This window comes from Maylandia zebra, linkage group LG9 (assembly GCF_041146795.1).
Source record: "Maylandia zebra isolate NMK-2024a linkage group LG9, Mzebra_GT3a, whole genome shotgun sequence".
Lineage (NCBI taxonomy): Eukaryota > Metazoa > Chordata > Actinopteri > Cichliformes > Cichlidae > Maylandia > Maylandia zebra.
The window spans coordinates 9,614,826-9,634,950 of NC_135175.1; the positions used below are offsets into that span (position 1 = coordinate 9,614,826).

Consider the following 20,125-nt stretch of genomic DNA (forward strand, 5'->3'; position numbering starts at 1 on the left):
TAAGCTGTTTCTCCAGAGTGTCTTATCATGTAAACACAGACTCCAAGACTCCACGTTGGACTGCAGCTGGAGACGGGAGTCTTTGTTCTGCTTGGAGACCCACTGTGAGCTGAACCCTTCAGCTCACTGAGGTTGCAGAGCAGCCCAAAAAAATTAAGACTGGTTGGTTGGAGTCTAGTAGGATGAGAGACTCACTGGAGAGGCATTTGATTATACTGCTCTGTTATTTATTTGTCTCAAAATAGTTGGTACTTAAAACATTTTCCAAGTAGCACCTTATAAATTTTTAGTGTGCCACAAATACAATTCAAATCTGTGGCAACCACTAACAATTTACTTTAGTTACTGCAACATTTCCAAAGGCCTGACAAGCCTCCCATCCATAGTTATAATGCTCGTGTGGGGCTTAGTGAAGAGTCAACTGATGTTAAGGCTTCTGGACACTAAACCACTGTCAGCACATTAGTCAGACACAGCTTCTTGCAAAAGACAGCATCCATCAAGTAACACAGAGCAAATCCACAACCTATTACAGCCTCAGTCAGATGGGAAAAATATACTAAATAAGTATATGAGGAAATTCAACCATTCTTCCAAGTCATCAACTAGTCATCAGCTTTTCATATCATGTGTGGTTTACAATGACTACTTTAACTCATTCACTGCCAGCCATTTTCAAATCAGGTAACTCCCCACTGCCAGGGTTTTTGAGCATTTTTACTCATTTTTGAAGAGCCACAGAAAACTGTGTGTTATGAGCATATAAACACTGAACCTACCAAAATGAAGAACAGACTCTCTTCTTTCATCCAAAAAAAAAAAGCTTGTTTCTACCATTTTCCATTCTTTAGTAATCAGCTGTAGAAGAGAGGTGGGTTCCACCAAAAATGCCTGTTTTGACCAAAAAAAGGGAGAAAACGAGCTTTTTGTGAAAAATACATTTCAAGCAGAAAAGTGCCTTTGACACTAATATTTCTTGCTTTGTGACACCTCTAACATATAAAATAGTTTTTCACTTCTATAAAACAGAAATAACACTGAGAAAGGTTATGTTTTATCAAAACAATTTATTTACAAATATATGAAAAAATAAAATGTACATAGTGAAACATTTATTCACAATGAATAATTCACTTTTGTGTGGTAATCATTATAACACTTTCCGGGATGCAAGGGCACACAACAAGACTTGCACCACATTTTTGTCTCACTGCGCAATCCCTTACGTGCGCAAACCCTGCACCTCCTTGCAGGTCTACTTTTACTGCTGGTGGGCTTCAGTTTTTCAAGTTGGTGCCTGCCTAGGTCACCATCTAGCCTGCTATCAGGGTCGGTGTTGTAAGGTGCCCTTGGGGTTTTTCTGCCTTTCCAGTCACCTTCCCCTTCAAATCCCACACCTGCCCCCTCCCATTGAAAAACGTAACTGACGTCTATAGACGTCAATGGCGGTCAACGTAAGTTTTTCAATTGACGTCTATAGACGTCAATGGCAGTGAATGAGTTAAAAGTCATGCAAGCCAATTCTATTCTCTTAATTCACACACATATATATATATATATATATATATATATATATATATATATATATATCTTATATAGCTCTCTCTGAGTACTCAGAGCACTCTGTACAACATGCCACATTCACACAAACATGTGCTTGTGTGCTTTCTAACTACCATTCACACACATCCAATGGATGCATCGGAGAGCAACTTGGGGTTAATATCTTGCCCAAGGACATTTGGCATGCAGGGGAGGAGCCAGGGATCGAACCACCAACCTTCTGATCAGTAGATGACCTACCCTACCTCCTGAGATACAGCCCAAGTCAGGGGTTATGTCAGGTATTGATTAAAGTGGGACCTGTGAGGGTTACTACTAAACAGCATCTCTGAGCAAGAAATATGGAAACAGAGTGGTATTTATACAGCGGTGTTTGACTCCTAATCACCAGGGTTGAAAGAGGATCATAACTCAATAGCTGATTTAATATTGCAATTAAATTTGTTTTCTGAAATACAACTTAAACATTTTAAGAGCTCAGAGATATTGACAATCTGAAAATTGTTAATTGCCCAATTAATACACACCCAAGGACTTTGGCTTATGGTGTTTAAAGATACCCGTTTTGAACCTGTTCAATACCTGCTTGGAGAGGTTTAACAGCAAGTCTAGGGGACAATTAATACTTTATTTGTAGGATCTGGATTCTTGGGTAACACCAGATGAATTCAGTTATTAAAAAACCCCTATAGAACCATAGAAAACACAGGAACTTTAATCTTAGGTTCAATTCAGTTTTCTTTGTTTTGCTCGAGGACTACTTATCCGTTTTAATATGCTAGCTGCCAGCAGGGTTAGCACAAGGTTAGATTTGCCTACAAAACAAGAGTAACATGCTTACTGCTGGACGTGCATTTTGTATTTTGTGAAGATTGTCTGATCATGTTCCTGCTTAATCCAAAGGTTTCAAAGGAGAGTCTGGCTAACAAAAAAAATCAGCTTGACAGCAGACAACTTCCCTTGTTTCTCTAAATGTACACCTTTGTGTGTAAAAAGCCAAGACAAATCCTTTCTCACACCACCTGTCAAACAAGCTTTGCTGTCTGTTCTAATGCACTGTCTGTCTTCCTGTGACCTAATGACGCACATAACAGTTTATACATAGACACACATGCCCGCTGTACTACAGCTGTCTATAGAACACATCCGGGCAGACCATGAGCAGGAATGAAGCATAGATGCTTATAAAGTATATTTAAATGTTTAAAAGTCCTGATGCTGAATACCTATTGTTTTTAACCTGACACCGACTGACATGGTTATTTTTTAATTTATTACTTACTTGGGTTATTTTTATGTTTGTTCTGTTTATTTTTATTTTTAACTAATGTGGCAGGAATTTCCTAACTTTAAGACAAATACAGTAAATCTCATCTTTATCCAAAATAACGAGACTGTGATTATTCTTACACTACCCCATACCGTAAAAGCTTTTTTTTTAGTCCACCTCTCTTTTATTTTGCCAGACTTTAAAAAAAAAGATTCTCACATGGGCAAAACACACAAGCTTTACACAATGGTAGCAGGCTACAACTCCTAATTTCACCCACAGCTGCTTTCCTGCTTTTCAAAAGTTCAGTGTCTTTGCAAGTGAGTGAGAGCACAAAAACAAGCATATTTTAGAGCCAGCAGACAAATAAGACACTTTTCTCTAAGTAATTTCCTTCCAATGTGGCACTAGCATACACAGCATGTGATAGCCCAAATACTAAACCACTGTTCATGACAGAGAGACAGCAAGACACTAAGAATCCTGAAATACAATAGCAGATACTGTATAAACATAAACCTGCATCAGCCACTCAAACAAACACAGCCATGAAAGACCATTTCTCTGAGACCAAGCCTGTCCAGAAAAGGGAAATGTAAGGCAACTAGGCCTAATCAGTACTGACAGGGATTCTCATCAGGTGTTAGCGGAGCCCACATAAATATGGTCTCTCTTACTTTGTCTCTGCTCAGAATTTCGTCTTTAAAGCTAGAGACCCTGAAAGTGTTACATGTTATGCTCACTATTCATAGGATAACTCAAGTTGGAGCAACACTGAAATAAACAGCTGTGGCTCAAGCTCACATTCACCTGTGTTAAGCACTGTCTACGACCCGAGAAACACCCAGACTAGAAATGTCAACACGTTTAAAAGTTAAAGAGTAACACATCGTTTCCTTTCATGAGAAAATCTTTAGTAATCAGTCACATGGATCAATGGGTAATAAAGCAGAAGATTGATTCCACTTAGGCACAATTCGCAGGCCATACGCTAGCAATGCTTAATTTACATATTAAATACTGATCATAACACACAAACTCCGGTACAGTTACCGAACAGCGGCTAACTTTGGGGTAATCTACTGACTGCTAGCATTAGCTTACAAAGTGTAACTTAATAGGCAGCTACTGGCCTTCGGACACTTAACCTCCTAAATCTATTTACAACACACATACGTACAATATGTGCAGATACTCCCGGTGACAACCTTTAAATGTGTAGTAGTACTAGTCTGTAACTAAAGCTACACAGCTAGCTATCAATAAGGTAGCCAGCTAGCTACAGATAAAAAAGCAAAACAATTTTAGTCTTGTGAAAGTAGCTTAACGCTAGGTGACTATCCTTTCTACTGTGTGTAGAATATCCATCTGACAAACCAAAGGGTGATAATGGGCACATAACTAAAAATGTAGCGTGTTTGCTTAATCTACATCTGCATATTGTTATAACGTTACAGCAGACGCTAGCTAGGTGAGCCAAGTTAGCTGCTCGCTAGCCGGCTATCTGACTAACTTACTTAGCATCTTGGCTAATTGTCCGCCATCACAAAGCTAGCCAGTTCGGCTGCATATAAAATACAGGCTTATCAAGAAATACTATTTAAACACTCGGAGAAAGTCTTTCTAAATGCTTTAAGTGACATTAGCAGGGGTGTTTTACCTTGCTCGCTGTTCCTCTACTTTCCTACACTCTGTGTCTTGGCTGTGTGCTAACGCAACGGTGTCAGTAAAATCCTTAGCCGAGCAGGCCCCTCAGTCTGCTAAGGCTCTCTTGCCATCTCTGTACAGAAGCCTATGACTAGCAAAACACACGGGCGACAGGCGCGCCACCCCAGTAGATACTAGTGGAAAAGGGGTAATACTGCTGTGTAATAAGTCGGAACACGAAACAGGCTTACTGCTATACACTGCACATTTATTACTTTTATGTAGTCTAAACGGAAACCCTTAACTAAAGTATTCGGTCCGTCATTATCCAATTTATTAATAAAATCCAAACTTTTGTTTTTCCTTTTAAAACACTCTTTCTTTGTTTAATCTCAAAATTTCTTTATTTTTACGTTTCACGTTACTGAACGTTGTAAGCATTGTTGACTGAAAGTCCCGTTTACTTAACCAATTTTACCAGAGAAATAGTGTAGGGGGTGTGCGTCCCTACACAGGTCCCCGATAAATCTTGCGGGCACCGATACATTAGGAAAGAAAACTAGGCCGATTTGTCGTAACTGAATATGTTGATGTAATGTAACCTCTTATTACCTGATACTTTTTAAAAATATATTTGTAGTTTTAAAGGTTTAGAAAATACAAATATTTAGAAGAAAGAAGAAAAAATATATGATTTTATGTGTTACTAGTGTTCACTTTACTTACCTGCCTTGTTGTTGATCTGTAAGACCATTAGAGATTGATTTCAACTTGTGATTCTAGATTTTCTGAAAGAGACTCATTTTGTCTGATATACTGTATCTAACTTTCCATATTTTTCCCCAGGTGTAGCAAATTTCCTAATTCTTTCAGCCACTTATCAAACAATGGGTTTGTCTCAGATTTCCTAGACTGGAGCAGAATTTTTCCTGCAAACACTGTGGATAGAGCTTCTTCATGATGTATAACCTGCTTGAGTCTACCACCCCAAATAATGCTTTAAGAGGGGCAAAGGGGCACTCCAAATTAAAAACCTCAATGAAGAAACATTTCCCCCACACATGCTCAGTGCCTAGTTCTTCCTGCCAGTGTGTCCTGATGCTTATTTTTTATCATTTTAAAATACAGAGTACATCCAGATTTTGGAGCCAGCTTTATTTTGTAAAAAACAAAACAAAACAAAAATACTGCAGTGACTTATATTTAACACTTTATTTTCCACATATTAAAGAGAAACATACAGACACATTTCAGACCCTTGCTGGTGTTGTTTTCAGAGGATCTGCTGCTCTTTTTCATGTGTGTGGTTGATGATTTAAAAAATCTTATAGTAATGAATATTACATTAAATTGTCTGGAAAAATCAAAAGTTTCTGGTAATCTTTTACATAGAGGTAATGGTTGTTGAATGGGACGTCTCGTGGGATTGAGGTCTCTTTTTTACTAAATGTTTGGAGCACAAAAAAGTAAAAATAAAATACAATAAAATGAAATAAAATTCAGAAAAGCTTACAGTCATTATACAGGAACAACAGCTCACAGGGTAGATAACACAAAATGCACATACAAGAATCATAAAAGCTTTTGTCAGTTATGTTTGTGTATCGAAGTTACCCACTTTGAACAGTCCACAGATACAGATGGTAAACTGGGCTTTTAAAAAGCTTTGTTATCCAACAGAAATTTGAGTAGCTGTAAAAGTATTCTGTGGGTTTAACTAGTTGGTATGTGCACTTGTCTTGGAGTCTCTGATTTCAAATTTTCAGACTCTTCTTAAGAACATTTGTTACAAGATTTGTGAAAGTTTTCTTGGGATTTAAATTGACTATTCCCCTTTTGATATGATGCAGAATTGACTCCAAACCTAAAACGACGACAGATCTCAGCACCCTGCTTAATACACTTAATAACAGGTCTTCTCCTAAGATCTGTTGCCTTTTGTCTATACCAAAGATTACAACTGTTAATTTGCGCAAATAATGTCAAATAATGTAGTCAATATTAACATTTTAAAGCAAATTAAAGCAAGGCTGCCTTTAAAATTATGGTAAAAGGAAGTTTTGAAAGCCTTGAACTCCAAAATGTAGACATGAATTAAAATAAAGATACAGGACCCAAATTAGTGGTGAAGTTACTTTTGGAAAAAAGATTCTTCATTTGGCTAAAAATAAAAGTTTGAATTAAAAAATACGTCTCAATGTTTAAGTTTTTACAATTTCTTTTTTAGGGAAGTATTTGGAGGACATGAACCTGAAGGGGTGTGGTTTTTTTTGCCAAACAACTTTTATCAGTTTTCAGAATTATTATTAAAGATGATATTGTGTTGGTGGTCGCCCAGTATTATTGATCAACTATTATAATAAACCTCAGTCTGTACTGTTTTTTGTTAGTAGGCACATGGAAGTAAAAATCCTAATTATCTATTTCCTAATTTAGAATAGCATTTGAGTCAAGGGGATGCTTTTGAGCTTAAAATGATTGACTAACTAACAAATAATCCTGAGATAAAAACTGTGGTTCTGTGGCAGGCAGATGGGTGTAATTCCAGGAAGAGTGCAGATGTAATTGATGACACTGTTATTAAATTGTGTGGTCCTGGTATGGTGCATGCTGGACTCCTGGTGTGGATGACATTTAAACTGAATAAATGATGTTATGATGGACTGAGAATCATCAGAGCTGTCATCATCACACATCCATCTCTCAAGCGAACAGCTCATCTCAGTCTGCAAAAAATAATGGAGACTTATTACAATGACAGGTCCAAAACCTTCCAGGGTTACTACATTTGTGACCCTCATTTGTTGGTGAGCTAGAGGCCAGAGATCAGGCCACAGAAAACTCTGTAACCTTGCATGAATTATTTGCAGGTGAGTACGTCAGTTTAAATGAAATACATAGAAAAAATATCGCAAATGGCTCAGTGAGTAAAATCACTGTCTAACCTATTTAAAAAATGACTTTTAGTCAACAACATCGAAAGGAGCCAGCTGAGTTGGTTCGGGCATCTGACAAGGATGCCTCCTGGGCGCCTCCTGGGTGAGGTGTTCCGGCCATGTCCCACCGGGAGGAGGCCCCGGGGCAGACCCAGGACACGCTGGAGAGATTATATCTCTCGGCTGGCCTGGGAACGCCTTGGTGTTCCCCCGGATAAGCTGGAGGAGGTGGCTGGGGAAAGGGAGGTCTGGGCCTCTCTGCTTAGGCTGCTGCCCCCGCGACCCGGCCTCGGATAAAGCGGATGAAGATGGATGGATGGATGGATGGACAAGAACAACTGCAGTCTTAAAACTTGAATGAATCATACATTTACACAACTGTTAATAAAAAGTGAAGTCTTTTAAAAAAAGGTTTTACACTCTTAAAATTTGATTAATGTAAATTTTTTAATGCATTTAGTCAGTCTACTGTCATTACACACATTATCACTAAAAGAGCACAGCGGTGCCACAAAGGCACAAAAACTTCACACGTGTAATAGTTTGGGAAATTGTTATACTGGGCCCACAAAAATAATGAAATAAATAATTCCTCAGAACATGGAAATGTTCCTGGATGCACGCCACTGCACTTATTTTCAACAGACAACAAAATATGCAGTTCCAGAAAAGGTGAACCCATGTGAACTTGACAGGGTAAGCTAAGCAATCTAAGAAAACTTGATCTACAATCAAGAGGCAATTTCATGATTGGAGATATGTATAGGATTTATCACAAAGTGCAAACGCCTGGTTACACTCAAGAAGGACAGTTTGACCTTTGTCAGAAAACATCTAAATGAGTGCACAGTTTGGACAAAAAATATTTGTACAGAAGAAAAACAGCTTAACTTGTAGCAGAATGGCAGGAGAAGCAAAGCACAGAGACAGAGGGAAACAACTCATGATCTGCAGCATACCACATTAACTTTCATATCATCTGGTGAACTTATGGCATGGGCATTTATGGCAGTGGATCTGTGTTTCTATTGATAATGTGAATGTGATTTTTGAAGGGATATCAGATATCATCCATCCATCCATCCATCCATCCATCCATCCATCCATCCATCCATCCATCCATCCATCCATCTTCATCCTCTGTTACTTCTCTGGATCTAAGCACAGATACCCAGACCCTCCCCCTAGCCACCATCTACACCTCTTCACGAGGGAGACACATAATCGCTCCAGTGTATAGTATATAGATAGTCCAGACATCCTGGTCTGATATCTGAACCACATCAACTGGCTCTTTGAAATGTGGAGGTACAGCAGCTCTGAGCCCCTCACAATTAACCAAAATCTTTGTCCTCTCTCTAACCGTGAACGAGATACCCTTCAGAGGAAGTTCATTTCTGTACATTGTATCCAAGATTATATTCTTTCTGGTAGTATCTGTAGTTTGTGGCTATAGTTGAGGGTAGGAATGCATTGTTTAGTAATGTGACAGCTTTGCATTAACGCTCAGCTCTTTCTTTATCACAACAGACCAATAGAGCAGCGAGATTACATCAGATGCTATTCCAGCCTGTCTGTGAACAAGACCACAAGTTACTTCAGCTCATCAAATTCAGCTGATCAAGAGACCAGCTAGGAATTCTGTAAATAACCAATACTGATCACTTTGTGCCTCGTCCATCAGCTTGAGCTGCTCTGGGGTTAGATATTATCTCCTTGCTCCTAAAGGCATAGTTACCCATAGCAATTGTATATTATAAACATATTGCCTATCTGCAATTGCTTCCTGTCCCTTCAACTCACCCACACAGTCTAACTCATGTTGCACTGCATCATGGGGAGTTGTCTCCCATAACTCCCCATGATGCAGTGATCTCCCTTCATGAAAGGGAAATTGCTGAGCAATTATTGATTCTAATGACCACATGCCTACAGAAAGCTGCTGTTAATATCGTTTTTCCTGCTCTTATTGTGTGAAACATTCATGTTTTTGCTTTTCCTGCTGTTAATGATCTAATGACGGGTTCTCCTTTGAGTACATTGAGCAGCAGGACACTAATATGGCAAACAAACTGCCTAATTGGCAGTTGGCAATACAGTTGGCTGGTTTGGAAGAAGAGTACTGCATGGCCGTGCATCTGCTTCAGAAAGCTACCAACTGCTCCTCCCTCCTCTGTAGCAGGGATGAAGTATTTGTTTAACTGGGCTACAAACATTGTTCTAATATGCCTATAAATAGCTATAGTAGCTAAATAGCTACTTCGGCCTGTCTGTCTGGTCTGGTTGCTGGATTCCTAAACCGAATGCATATCACTGAATCCTGTTCTAGGTGTATAAGCCGTGGCTGACTGCAAAATAAAAATAAAAAACATAAAAAATGAAAAATTGTAGAGAAAGCAAATTGATAAATTCAGGATATGACACAAATTTAGGATAACTATCACAGCAGTGTCGTTGTGTGAGGCTTAGTTTTCTAGTTTTTTATTCTTAGTTAATATATTTGAGCATTAGTTAATTTTTTGTGTTGTTTTATTTTTTCAGAGTTTTTTGTGATTGAAAATCTGTTAGTATTCATACCTGTATGAGTCTCCTTTGATTACTTCCTGTTTTACTTTGAAGGACAGCTTTCTTACATGTCCTATGTTAGGTTTTCTCCACAACCATCTGGACAATAGATGGTTGTAAAAACATTTTCTCAGTTTCTGCTGTAACCTTGTTGTTAAATAACTCACCGATTACTGTGAAAACTTGATTAAAAAATGAATAGTCTTTAATCAGATAAAGCTTTCTCATGCAATTCTGTGAACGTAATATTCGTATTAATATTACCAAAAAACCGGCACCAACAATAACACATGTATACATTCACCAGGCTCTGTTTTTTAAAGGTAAAATGCAACAACAATGTAATTGATATTACAAACAAAATAATATGCATTCTAAGTTATTTGTAGAAATTCACATTAACATAAATGTTTAGGATGAATAATTTGTTGAAGCAGCTGCCTTTCATACGAGGTATCAAAGTCATGTAGACTGTAGTAAATCTGTTTACTGACTCAAGATGCTGGCACTGTGACATGTGCCTGTCATTTTATCACTATTGAAGTGGTTGGTGTGATACCACTGTAGCAGGATCAATGGCCTGTAGCGTGTGTTGGACTTTTCGTCTCTGATGTGATGTGATGGGGTGTTTCCTTTTGTCTGTTTTTCTCAGATTGCGATTTTGTCTTGCGACAGAAGCAGATGGCATTGAAGAAGCGGCAGTGGCATGTTGCACACGAGTCACAGCAACCGGACTGAGGCAAACAGCTTTGAGCGAGCTGGGAGCATTTGATCTTCACAGGATTTGGCCTCACTTTAGCAGGAGGACAAATCTCATTTTGAGCAGTAGGACCGCCTCTGGGCTTCTGTGAGGTGGGGAGAAAAACAAAACAGATGGCGAGAGCATCAGAAAAGCCATCTGACTCCTCTGGATCCTTATAGTAATACTGCCTCCAAAGACTGAAAGCTTTGACTGTGGGTACCCACAGCACACAGTAAATGCTAAACATTTTTGACCATTTTAAGGATTGATTGAAATAACGTATGACTAAAACATGAACATGTATATGTTTTGTTAGACTTACAGATTAACAGCACAGATCTTGAACTTACTGGCACAAGAATCCTCTGTCGTTCATAATGTCCTCTCCTGGCAAACAGAGGCCTCACCCTGATTTCATTCGTAGACCCTGTTGAAACAACATCAAACTATTTTCTTACTTAAGAAGATCAACAAACCTTCTCTTTACTTTCCTGTTTTGAGGGTTGTCTCATTTTTGCCCCTGTAGTGCACCTGTTGTTAATTTCCTTAACACCAAATCAGCAAAAACTGATGAACAATGCCCCTCTGCTACTTAACTCAACACATCAATATCCCCAAAGTTTAACTGACTTGATGATGAACTCTGATCAACAAACGTTTCTTTAAATTGTTGATTTTTTAAAGTTCTGAATCAGGAAAAGGCAAGTTTTTTGTTCAGAAAAGAGTAAAATAATACAACAGAATCAAAATGTACGCACATAAATGAAAGTACAACTTCTAGAGTTTGTTTCATGTCACACAAAGTGCATTTTTATAATAATTTGTTTAAGTCACGAAGCACTGGCGCAGCAAAGTTACTGTTCTGTTCTATAACTTATTAACGGCAAAGCTACAGATGAGGATTAGGGCACCTCGGGAAAAAATATATCAACATAGAAAATAAATCTGGTTTTATTAATATCATATGAGATAAAAAATATTCTGTAAATTTGTTTTAATCCATGTAATTTGTCACCTCTTTGGCCACCAGAGGGCCTCAATGTGATCCTCTAAGTTAGACGTCTAAATCTTTTTCCCACTAAAGAGCTGCAAATCATCTCCGATTTATTTAATTAGACACACACGCACGAGATATCTGGATACCCAAGAGCTGAGCAGGCAGGCCCATAAATTCCTCCAAAACTGTAACTGAAAACATTTAGTGACATAGGCCCGAGGTCACATATCTGAGACTGCTGAAAAAATGTAAAACGGTTCACACCAGGGGTATATGACAGTGCATGAATGTATACTGCTATAGAGACAGGTCAACTCTCAATTTGCAGCTCATATAATTTTATGGCAGTAATAAATCACTCCTCAAATAGATGAGACAAGATTTGCCTAGACACTGGTGGATCTCTATAGATAAGCAGCCGCAGCAACCTCACACCCTGCTTAGCAGCACACTCTGAGACTGACAAGGTGATTTATTCGCCCACAAGCTGTCAGTTCTAGACAGGTGATAGAGGTGCCCGGAGCTTTTACTGCCGCGTGTCTTCCCCTTCTTATGTGAAATCCTGATTTATGTTTTAATAACATGAATAATAACACGGATGTAAAATGTATAACCCCCCAAAAACAAAATGCTTTAACCACTTGATATTAAAACTTGATCAATCAGCAGGAAATTGCACAAATAAGATTAATATTATTGTTATTATTATTGAAGACTCCCATAAAGTGTTGTCATGTTGATATACGCTTTCATAGGTGATGCCAGCTGTACCGTTATGCGCTACGAGGAGTGGGCCTCCTCCTCTGCGGCTCATGTTGTGCTGATGAATCATGGGAGATGCCTGACGTTTTAAACACCCTTTAAACTCTTTAAGTGGAAAACGTTTGGTGGTGCTTTGATCCCCGACTGTAATCCTAGCAGAGCGCACTTCTGCAGTTAACAGTAAGACTTGTCTAACTTTGCTAAAATTACACAGCAGTAAATCTGAACGCACATAAATCAGTCACAATAAAAAAGATAGCGAACTCAAATACTCTAACTTTAAACACTTGTAAATCTGACCTAAGTGATATATCAGAAAGTGACACGTCCCCACTGCTACTAAATATGCTTGTCATGCTCTTTGCTGCTTTAACTATGTGCAGACAATTGAATTTTTACAGTCAGCTTTGGAGTGTGTGGAAATACAGCACAGAAGTGGTGGTGGGTAAAGGTTTGATCGCACTGTGTGTAGGATAGCGTATTCAGAGCCATTTCATATACCAAGGTGTCGTTTACAGAGGATAATGGCTCGGAGATCAAGACACATATAAAGTGAGTGCTTTTTACAGCCTTTAAAGCAGGCATGTGCAATTCATTTTCCCAATGGGGAATCAAATGAAAGTACTATTTGTTTCACTGTGCAATACCATCAGAGGTGGGAGGTAACGAAGTACACATACTTCTGTGCTCAAGTAGAACTTTCCGGTATCTGAGGGCCACATCAATCAGCTGAACTCAGTTTTGCTCAATATTCATTTTTTTATCTCTTTATAAGTTTATAAAGGCCCCGGTTTCTCACGTGGGCCACTGGGAAAATTTATTCCCCACCTCTACTTTACTAAAGGCTGTTTTGACTTCAGGGATGAACACAGCCAAAAAGATAGAAAGACACAAATGTTCTGTTCTGTTCATGAAACTTGGTGTCTCACCACCATTTGTAACACATTTTTGTCACAAATGTGACATCAAAATGAACCCAGCAGCTGTCCCATATCCTCTAAGCACTCCCAGGACTCACACTAATCCTCACATTATGTGAGACTGCAGGTTAATTTCAGCAACGCCATTTTTTTTTCTTATCAATTCATCCTGACAAATCACATTTAAACCACCCCCAGCTTTACTCTGAGACTGTTTAAGCGCACAACAGCAGCGTGATATAAAGGTGGCCACTTAAGGTGGTATTACGTCAGTCCTACTATACTTTTTGTCCCTCACCCTATACAGCAGACTTGTGCAATTCTTTTTAAATAAATACATTTTATTTATTTTGTGTTATTATTTTTTATTTTTATAATAGCCAAAAACGAAGTTATCGGTTATTACTTTAATGAGGTCCAGCCATTATTACAGTCTGCTGTTTCTGCTGGCTTGTAAACCAGCAGCGACCTCGTGGTAAATTATAAAGTGTTATCCCACACACTCACCTGTGCCATGAGAGGCCTTCCTCAGCGGCACATCCCCGCGGGCAGCGGCTTCACGGTCGTTGATTCGACGACTTCCGAAGGCCAGCTGCACAATGCACAGACACAGCAGTGCCAGCTTCATCCCGACTCTAAGCTTCATCTCCCTCTTGACACACAGGACCCCTGACGGGAAAGGCCTTCCTTGTGTTGCGATGCCAGCTGAAGCCTTCAAACCCAACCTGTTACTTGGCTGGCCTGTTCTCTGTGTCCGCTTCTCACTCCTCTCCAACTTTAATATATTAAGGAGGCAGGCTCACACACGCATGGTACACACCCCACTTTGTCTCAGCGCCTTCAAACCACAGTGACCGACGGAGTCCCTTTATTCACTTTAAACAAATAGATTTGTTCTGCCTTTATATAAAAAAATAAATAAGATAACGGCTCTTACGCAAATAGAAAAAACATTTATTAGCCACTTCACAACATAAAGAGAGCAGATTTATTCATGCACATGTAACAGGATGAAATGTTGTTCCTAATAATCTGAAAGAAGTTACTAGTGTGTCTTTATTTGGATTTTATCTGAAGTCCAAGAGCTGAATTTAGAGAACATGATTAAGCTGTGAGACAGAACACAGACTGGCAACCTGTGACGGATGTTTTTATGTGATAACTTTGTCCATGTGGAATTTATCTAATTGTATTCCTGTTGCCTTCCCCTGAAGCCTTGAGACATGAACGAGGATATAAAAAGTTCAAACTTCTTCAGTGAACCTTGCCTTTTGTAGGTTGAAGAAAGCACACACGACGGAAACCTGCAAACTGTACGTGACATTCAATTATTATACAACAACACTTCACGAAGGAAGAAAGTTCAGTCATAATATCAAAGAAGCTTTTAATTTGAAACGTGTTTAAAATGATTGGCAGCGGATTTAAAGGACATGTAACAATATCTCCTTTCCATGCTGACAAAGCGAGTCAGAAATGAAAGGCAGCAGCTTGGCCTTAAGCTCCACATTGCACTCTTATATAGCTGCAGTAGATATGTGTTTGTCTGCTTGGTGGGGATTCTTGGTCAGGACTTTATCAAAATATATATTTAGCTGTACTTTGTGACTTATACTCCCTGTGTGCCCGCTGGTTATAAAGAAAGCGTTAAACCCATGGATACATTTATAAGACACAAGAGCTACATTTTCAGTCTCATGTACATAATAAGAGCTTCATCTGGCATCCACATGTTAATACAGCCACAATAAAATCTTTGACTTGGTGAATAATGAGTCTGATAAAGCGTTTTATTATCAGAGAGACTCTATTGTTGCTTAAAATCCATTCAATCACCAACCCCTCCCCTTAAAAACCGTGGCCTCCGAGCTCTGAAAGGTCTGTGGGGAGATCCTGCAACTGATTATCTTCTAATAGGTAATCGATGCTCACAGTTCTGTTGCAGTTTGTGCTGAGTTGTATAGCGAGCAAAGATATTTCAACTTGAGCACATTATGAGCTCAAGAGTTCAAAGAAATCAATCAATCAAGCAGATCTTAAAAAAAAAACATACTTACCTAAATGTTTTGAGTTTCCATGACAGTTTGTCTCTTTTGGAGTTGCTTAAGCAGATAATTCTTGACTCTTATGCAAGATGATTGACAGGACTGTGCAGTTCTTAAGACACCCTTCATTTCTCTGTATTGTTTTTCCTGGTAGCCAGATTCTCTTTTTTCCTCCAGGGTTTCTGGAGCTGTTTCAGTTTTTTCCTTGGCTCTTTGGCTGCTCTTTCACTCATTTTTAGTTCAGTCCTTGTACCTGATCATTTCCCTCTGACAATGGTCAGGTACAGGTTCTTGATGTTATTGTTTGCAAGCCATTTAACACTGACTCATGAATTGTTCAAGCATAAAAAGGCACTGAGTGTATGAACCAATGCTGTGTCTACAAATAACAGCTCAACTTAGCAAAGCATGATTTTAAATTGTGTCTTTAGGCATTTTGTTACTAGCTGTGGTACGTAAAGGTACACAAGAACTGGACTGAAAATTGGTGGCAACAGGTCTGATGGAGTAATGAATCCCAATGAAACATTTCTGGTTCAAAAAATTGTCGTATGAAAAGAGGAGGTCAGAAGTTGTGGCGAGTGTCTACAACCATTTGTAAAACATGGAGGAAGCTCTGTGGTTTCAGCCAGTGGTGTTGGGATCTAGTTAAAACTGATGAATTACAGAGGCAGAGAAGTAGATTTTGTTCCACTATTCAACACCATCAGAGGTGGGACGTAACGAAGTAATAGTACTTTGTAGAATTTTCAGGTATCTTTACTTGAGTTGTTTTTTTTCTGACAACTTTTAACTTTCACGCCTAACTTTAAACAAATATCTGTACTTTCCACTCCTTACATTTTCAAAACGGCCTCAATACTTTTGCTTTAACCTATTTGAGAGGAATTATTATTTCACGTCACTATGAGCATTCAAACTTAAAACCGAATTGAGGCTAAACGGTAACACGTGAGCGGAAGTCCTACTCGTGTATTAATCACCAGAGCATGTCACTTAAAAAGAGATGAAAGAGGCAAAACCATGTCATGTTGTCAGGGGTTAAAGTGGGGCCAGTTTTTTCCCTGGAGCAACACCGGGACGAGAGCAGATGCCCACGAGTATTTATTTCAGCATGTAGGTAGTGCTACAAAAGAGGGCTGAGGGGTAATGCTCTTTAAATAAAAGGTAATTTCAAATGCAGTGAAGTTTTCAGTAATAATGTGTGTTTGTCTCCCAGTGTGTTGCTAGTTTTTCACAGGGAGAGAAAAGAAAGAGAGCTAACTTCACTCAGAGATGGAGAAAGATAAGAAAGACAGGAATTTAAATGTTAAGCTGATGATACTTAGATTTATTTATTGAATTCCACCTTCAGTATAAAGAGAGCATAAACAGGACAACTCATAAAACACCTGCTTACATTTGTTGAATGCCGTTGTGTAAATCCTCAAAGAGGAGTAAACCTCAGAGCAGCAGTAGCCCAGATCAGCTGATCACAGCCTGTACATGGAAAAAATCTACTGAAGCCCACAATAGAAATTGGGATTCTTTTCCCCACGTTGAGCCAATAGAACCGATTTTTAGGGTTCCACCCCTGAGCGCACTCATTCTCTGTTAAGAGGCAAAGTTTGTAATAGAGACAAGAGAAAATAGAGATATTTTTCTTTCTTTTTCTCTGCTCATTTTCTGCTTATATGCTTCAAGCAGAATACATTTATTGGAATTAAAATTTAAACCGAAGTAAAGTTTTTATTCTCCTTTATTAAGTCACGTCACCTATTTCCCCCCCTTTTTTTTTTTAAATATGTAGAAATGAACAGCAGTATATTGCGAGGAAAAAAGGCCTTAAGGTTTTCAGTGGCAGCTTCCAAACAGATAATTTAAGATGACTTGCATTTAATGAATGACGACTTTTAATGGAAACCTAAGAAGCCGTTAAAAAAAGCCGTTACTTTATTTCAATCTGTCAAGAAAAATATGACCCAGATGGTTCTGTGCAACTAAGAGCATCAAAGAAAAATTCTATATGCGCCAGGATATGAAAACCAGACTCAGCGCCTCCGTCACTGTCAGATGTTGTTGTTTTTGTTTTTAAAAAGGCTCAGTAGGCCAGAAAAGATCGACAGTGAGCTGCCATGGCGCTATGGATGTCATCCATCTTTTATTATTTTAACCGGGAATATGCAAACATCTTCAGGGAGCAGAGGGCACACAAATTATTCTCTTTATTGAGCTTGAAACCTGCCACAAAACCAATCTTATAAAAAGCAGTTCATGGGGAAAGTCCCTGAAGGGTCTTTAACTGGTTCCTTGAAAACGTTCAGAAGAACTTCCCACTTGAGACACATGGGAGGAGAGCTGGTGTCTGTGTCCTCCACTTGAAACTGTGAGTCAACACAGGAAAAGGAGACATACAACATCACAACTCAAAAGCTGAGAGTAGAAATGTCAAAACCCAAACGAAAGTGGCATCACATAAAGAGCGGGCACTGATGGTAACTAATATACTTTGCATCTTTACTTAAGTCAGTGTTGTTACTAAAAGGGTGGTAGTGGGACTGAAACCAGAACAGAGGGAGTAATAAAATGATTAGAAGGTGCACTCTGCAGGTCAGCAGAGGCAAAATTATGTCTTTACAGTACAGTCGTCCCTCGCTATAACGCGGTTCACCTTTCGCGGCCTCGCTGTTTCATGGATTTTTTTTTTTGTGCAATTTTGCATGCTTTTTTTTTTTAACGCCGCATTATGTTCTGCGTCCTGATTGGCTGTAGACCATCGTCAATAAATCTCCTCCTTGCAGTGTCTCCCGTACAGTACAGACTGTGTTCAGCTTGTCAAATTTACATAAATTTTCGATCGCTGGCAGTGTGACTCAGAAGTGCTGCACTGTATGTTTGTAAGTTTTCTCCCCAACAAACACAACAACGTCGATGTTTCGCACCATCAAAGGCACCTGAGGTAGCATCCAAAAGGCAGAGGAAGATGCTAACAATTGCACAGAAAGTTGGACTTCTGGACATGCTAAAGGAAAGTAGAAGTTACCGTATTTTCCGGATTATAAGGCGCGTTAAGCGAAACAAAACAGTCAGATAAGTCAAACTTTACTCAACTCATTCTTCTTGCTTCCTCCACGTCCGTACCATCGATTCATTAATGTTGAGTTTTCTGGCAGCTGCTCTATTCCCATGTTCTGGACCTGAAAACAGGGTTTAATCTTTGGTTTCCTTCTATAATACTGGACTTATTTTTCTACGAAGGTTTGAACTTTGAGAGTGTTTAAACAAGAGAGAAAAGTGTGAAAATGTCCATGCCTGTCTGAGAAAAGTGTATAAAGTGTGTAGTGTTTTACAGCCTCACAACATCTATAATAACTGTAAAAAAACAAAGTTGCTACTTCGTGTATTTCACCTATCGCGGGTTATTAGAACGTAACTCCAGCGATAAACAAGGGCCCACCATATATGAAAGATTACACTATTTAAACTATGTGTATATATGCATTTAAAAAGAGCCTGGCAGAGTTCCTTCCTTGTAACGTGTCAAAGCTGAAGAACCACCTTCAGCAGCAATAACTCAAAGCAACTGTTTTCTGTATGACTATCAGTTTCTCACATCATTCAGGAATTTTGGCCCACTTTCCTTCACAGCATTGATTCAGTTTATTGAGGTTTGCTGGCCTCGGTTTATACGCAGCGCTCTAAAGTTTGCATTATTTTAATGGTGTTGAGTTCTGGACTTTGACCGGGCCCTTGCAACACCTTGATTCTTTGCTTTTTCAGTCCTTCTGGCATATTTTTGCAGTTTTGCTTGGAATCATTGTCCTGTTGGGTGGCCCGTGTGTGGAGTTTCAGCCAAGACTCCAGAAAAATGAGCGTCCAGGTCATGTGGCTGCATAACAAGCCCAAATCATCACCCCTCCACCACTGTGCTTGTATGAGGTGTTTGTGCCATTATTCTTTTTTGGATTTCACCCAACATGATGCTGTGTTATGGCCAGTCGCCATCACTTTTGTATCCTCTGTCCAAAGGACGCTGTTCCAGAAGCCCTGAGGTTTGTTCAGATACAGCTTTGCAAACCTGAGCTGTGCTGCCATGTTTTCGTTTTATATTTACTTTCTCCTGACACCTTTGCAAACAAGTACAAGGTGGAGTGCAGTGTTGTAAACTAAAAATAGGAACCACAGACACAGGTACTCACAAGTGTTGAATAACAGACTGTTACATCCCCCAGGAGGATGTCTCTTCTCCTTACCCTTTGTTTTGTCCAGGCTCCACCTCCTCTGTCCTGATTGGATGCTGCGCAGAGTCCGGCTAATTGGTAATCAGCAGAGCACTATTTAAGGCCTGTGGAGCTGTGCTTCTGTGCCCTCTGGCCATTTTGGTTGCCATACCTGTGCAGGCTTGCATGCCTTTGTATCTTGTATGAGCATTGTTGTTTTCATGTTCAGACTGCTTGTAGGGGAGAGCTGCCTTTTGTTTTGACACCCTGTTTTCTCCTGTTTATGTGTTGTTAGGTAGGTTATGGTTAGAGGTTGTATATTTTGTTTCTTTGGAGTTAGGTAAGTTTCTTTTATTTCTACATCAGGGATGTTTTGTTTGTTATGTTGGCCTTGGCTCTCCCTGACGTTATACCTCAGTCTGAACCCACATCCCATCACCAGTATTAAATAAGACTGTCAGAGCAAACCCACACAGTCA

At 39.2% G+C, this 20,125-nt stretch overlaps 2 protein-coding genes across 3 annotated transcripts in view; both read right to left on the reverse strand.

The window, feature by feature from the left end:
* The window catches only part of wwp1 (WW domain containing E3 ubiquitin protein ligase 1), a 29,707-nt gene extending 25,004 nt beyond the window's left edge, over nt 1-4,703 (reverse strand). The window contains exons 1-2 of one of the 2 annotated variants that reach the window (XM_076887962.1): nt 4,494-4,703; nt 780-891 (exon numbers count right to left, since the gene is read on the reverse strand). The gene's annotated coding sequence lies outside the window, so the exon portion shown is untranslated. The remainder of the gene's footprint in view (nt 1-779; nt 892-4,493) is intronic. The other variant, XM_004568475.4, reaches the window with a different exon arrangement.
* A 5,525-nt stretch (nt 4,704-10,228) lies between these two features.
* Nucleotides 10,229-14,144, reverse strand: LOC101467659 (uncharacterized). Its single transcript, XM_004568474.3, has 3 exons — nt 13,910-14,144; nt 11,074-11,150; nt 10,229-10,826 (listed from the first exon to the last, which is right to left on the reverse strand). The coding sequence occupies exons 1-3, from the start codon at nt 14,046-14,048 to the stop codon at nt 10,554-10,556; spliced, it is 489 nt and encodes a 162-aa protein (XP_004568531.2). The 5' UTR covers nt 14,049-14,144; the 3' UTR covers nt 10,229-10,553.
* Between the last annotated feature and the right edge of the window lie 5,981 nt (nt 14,145-20,125).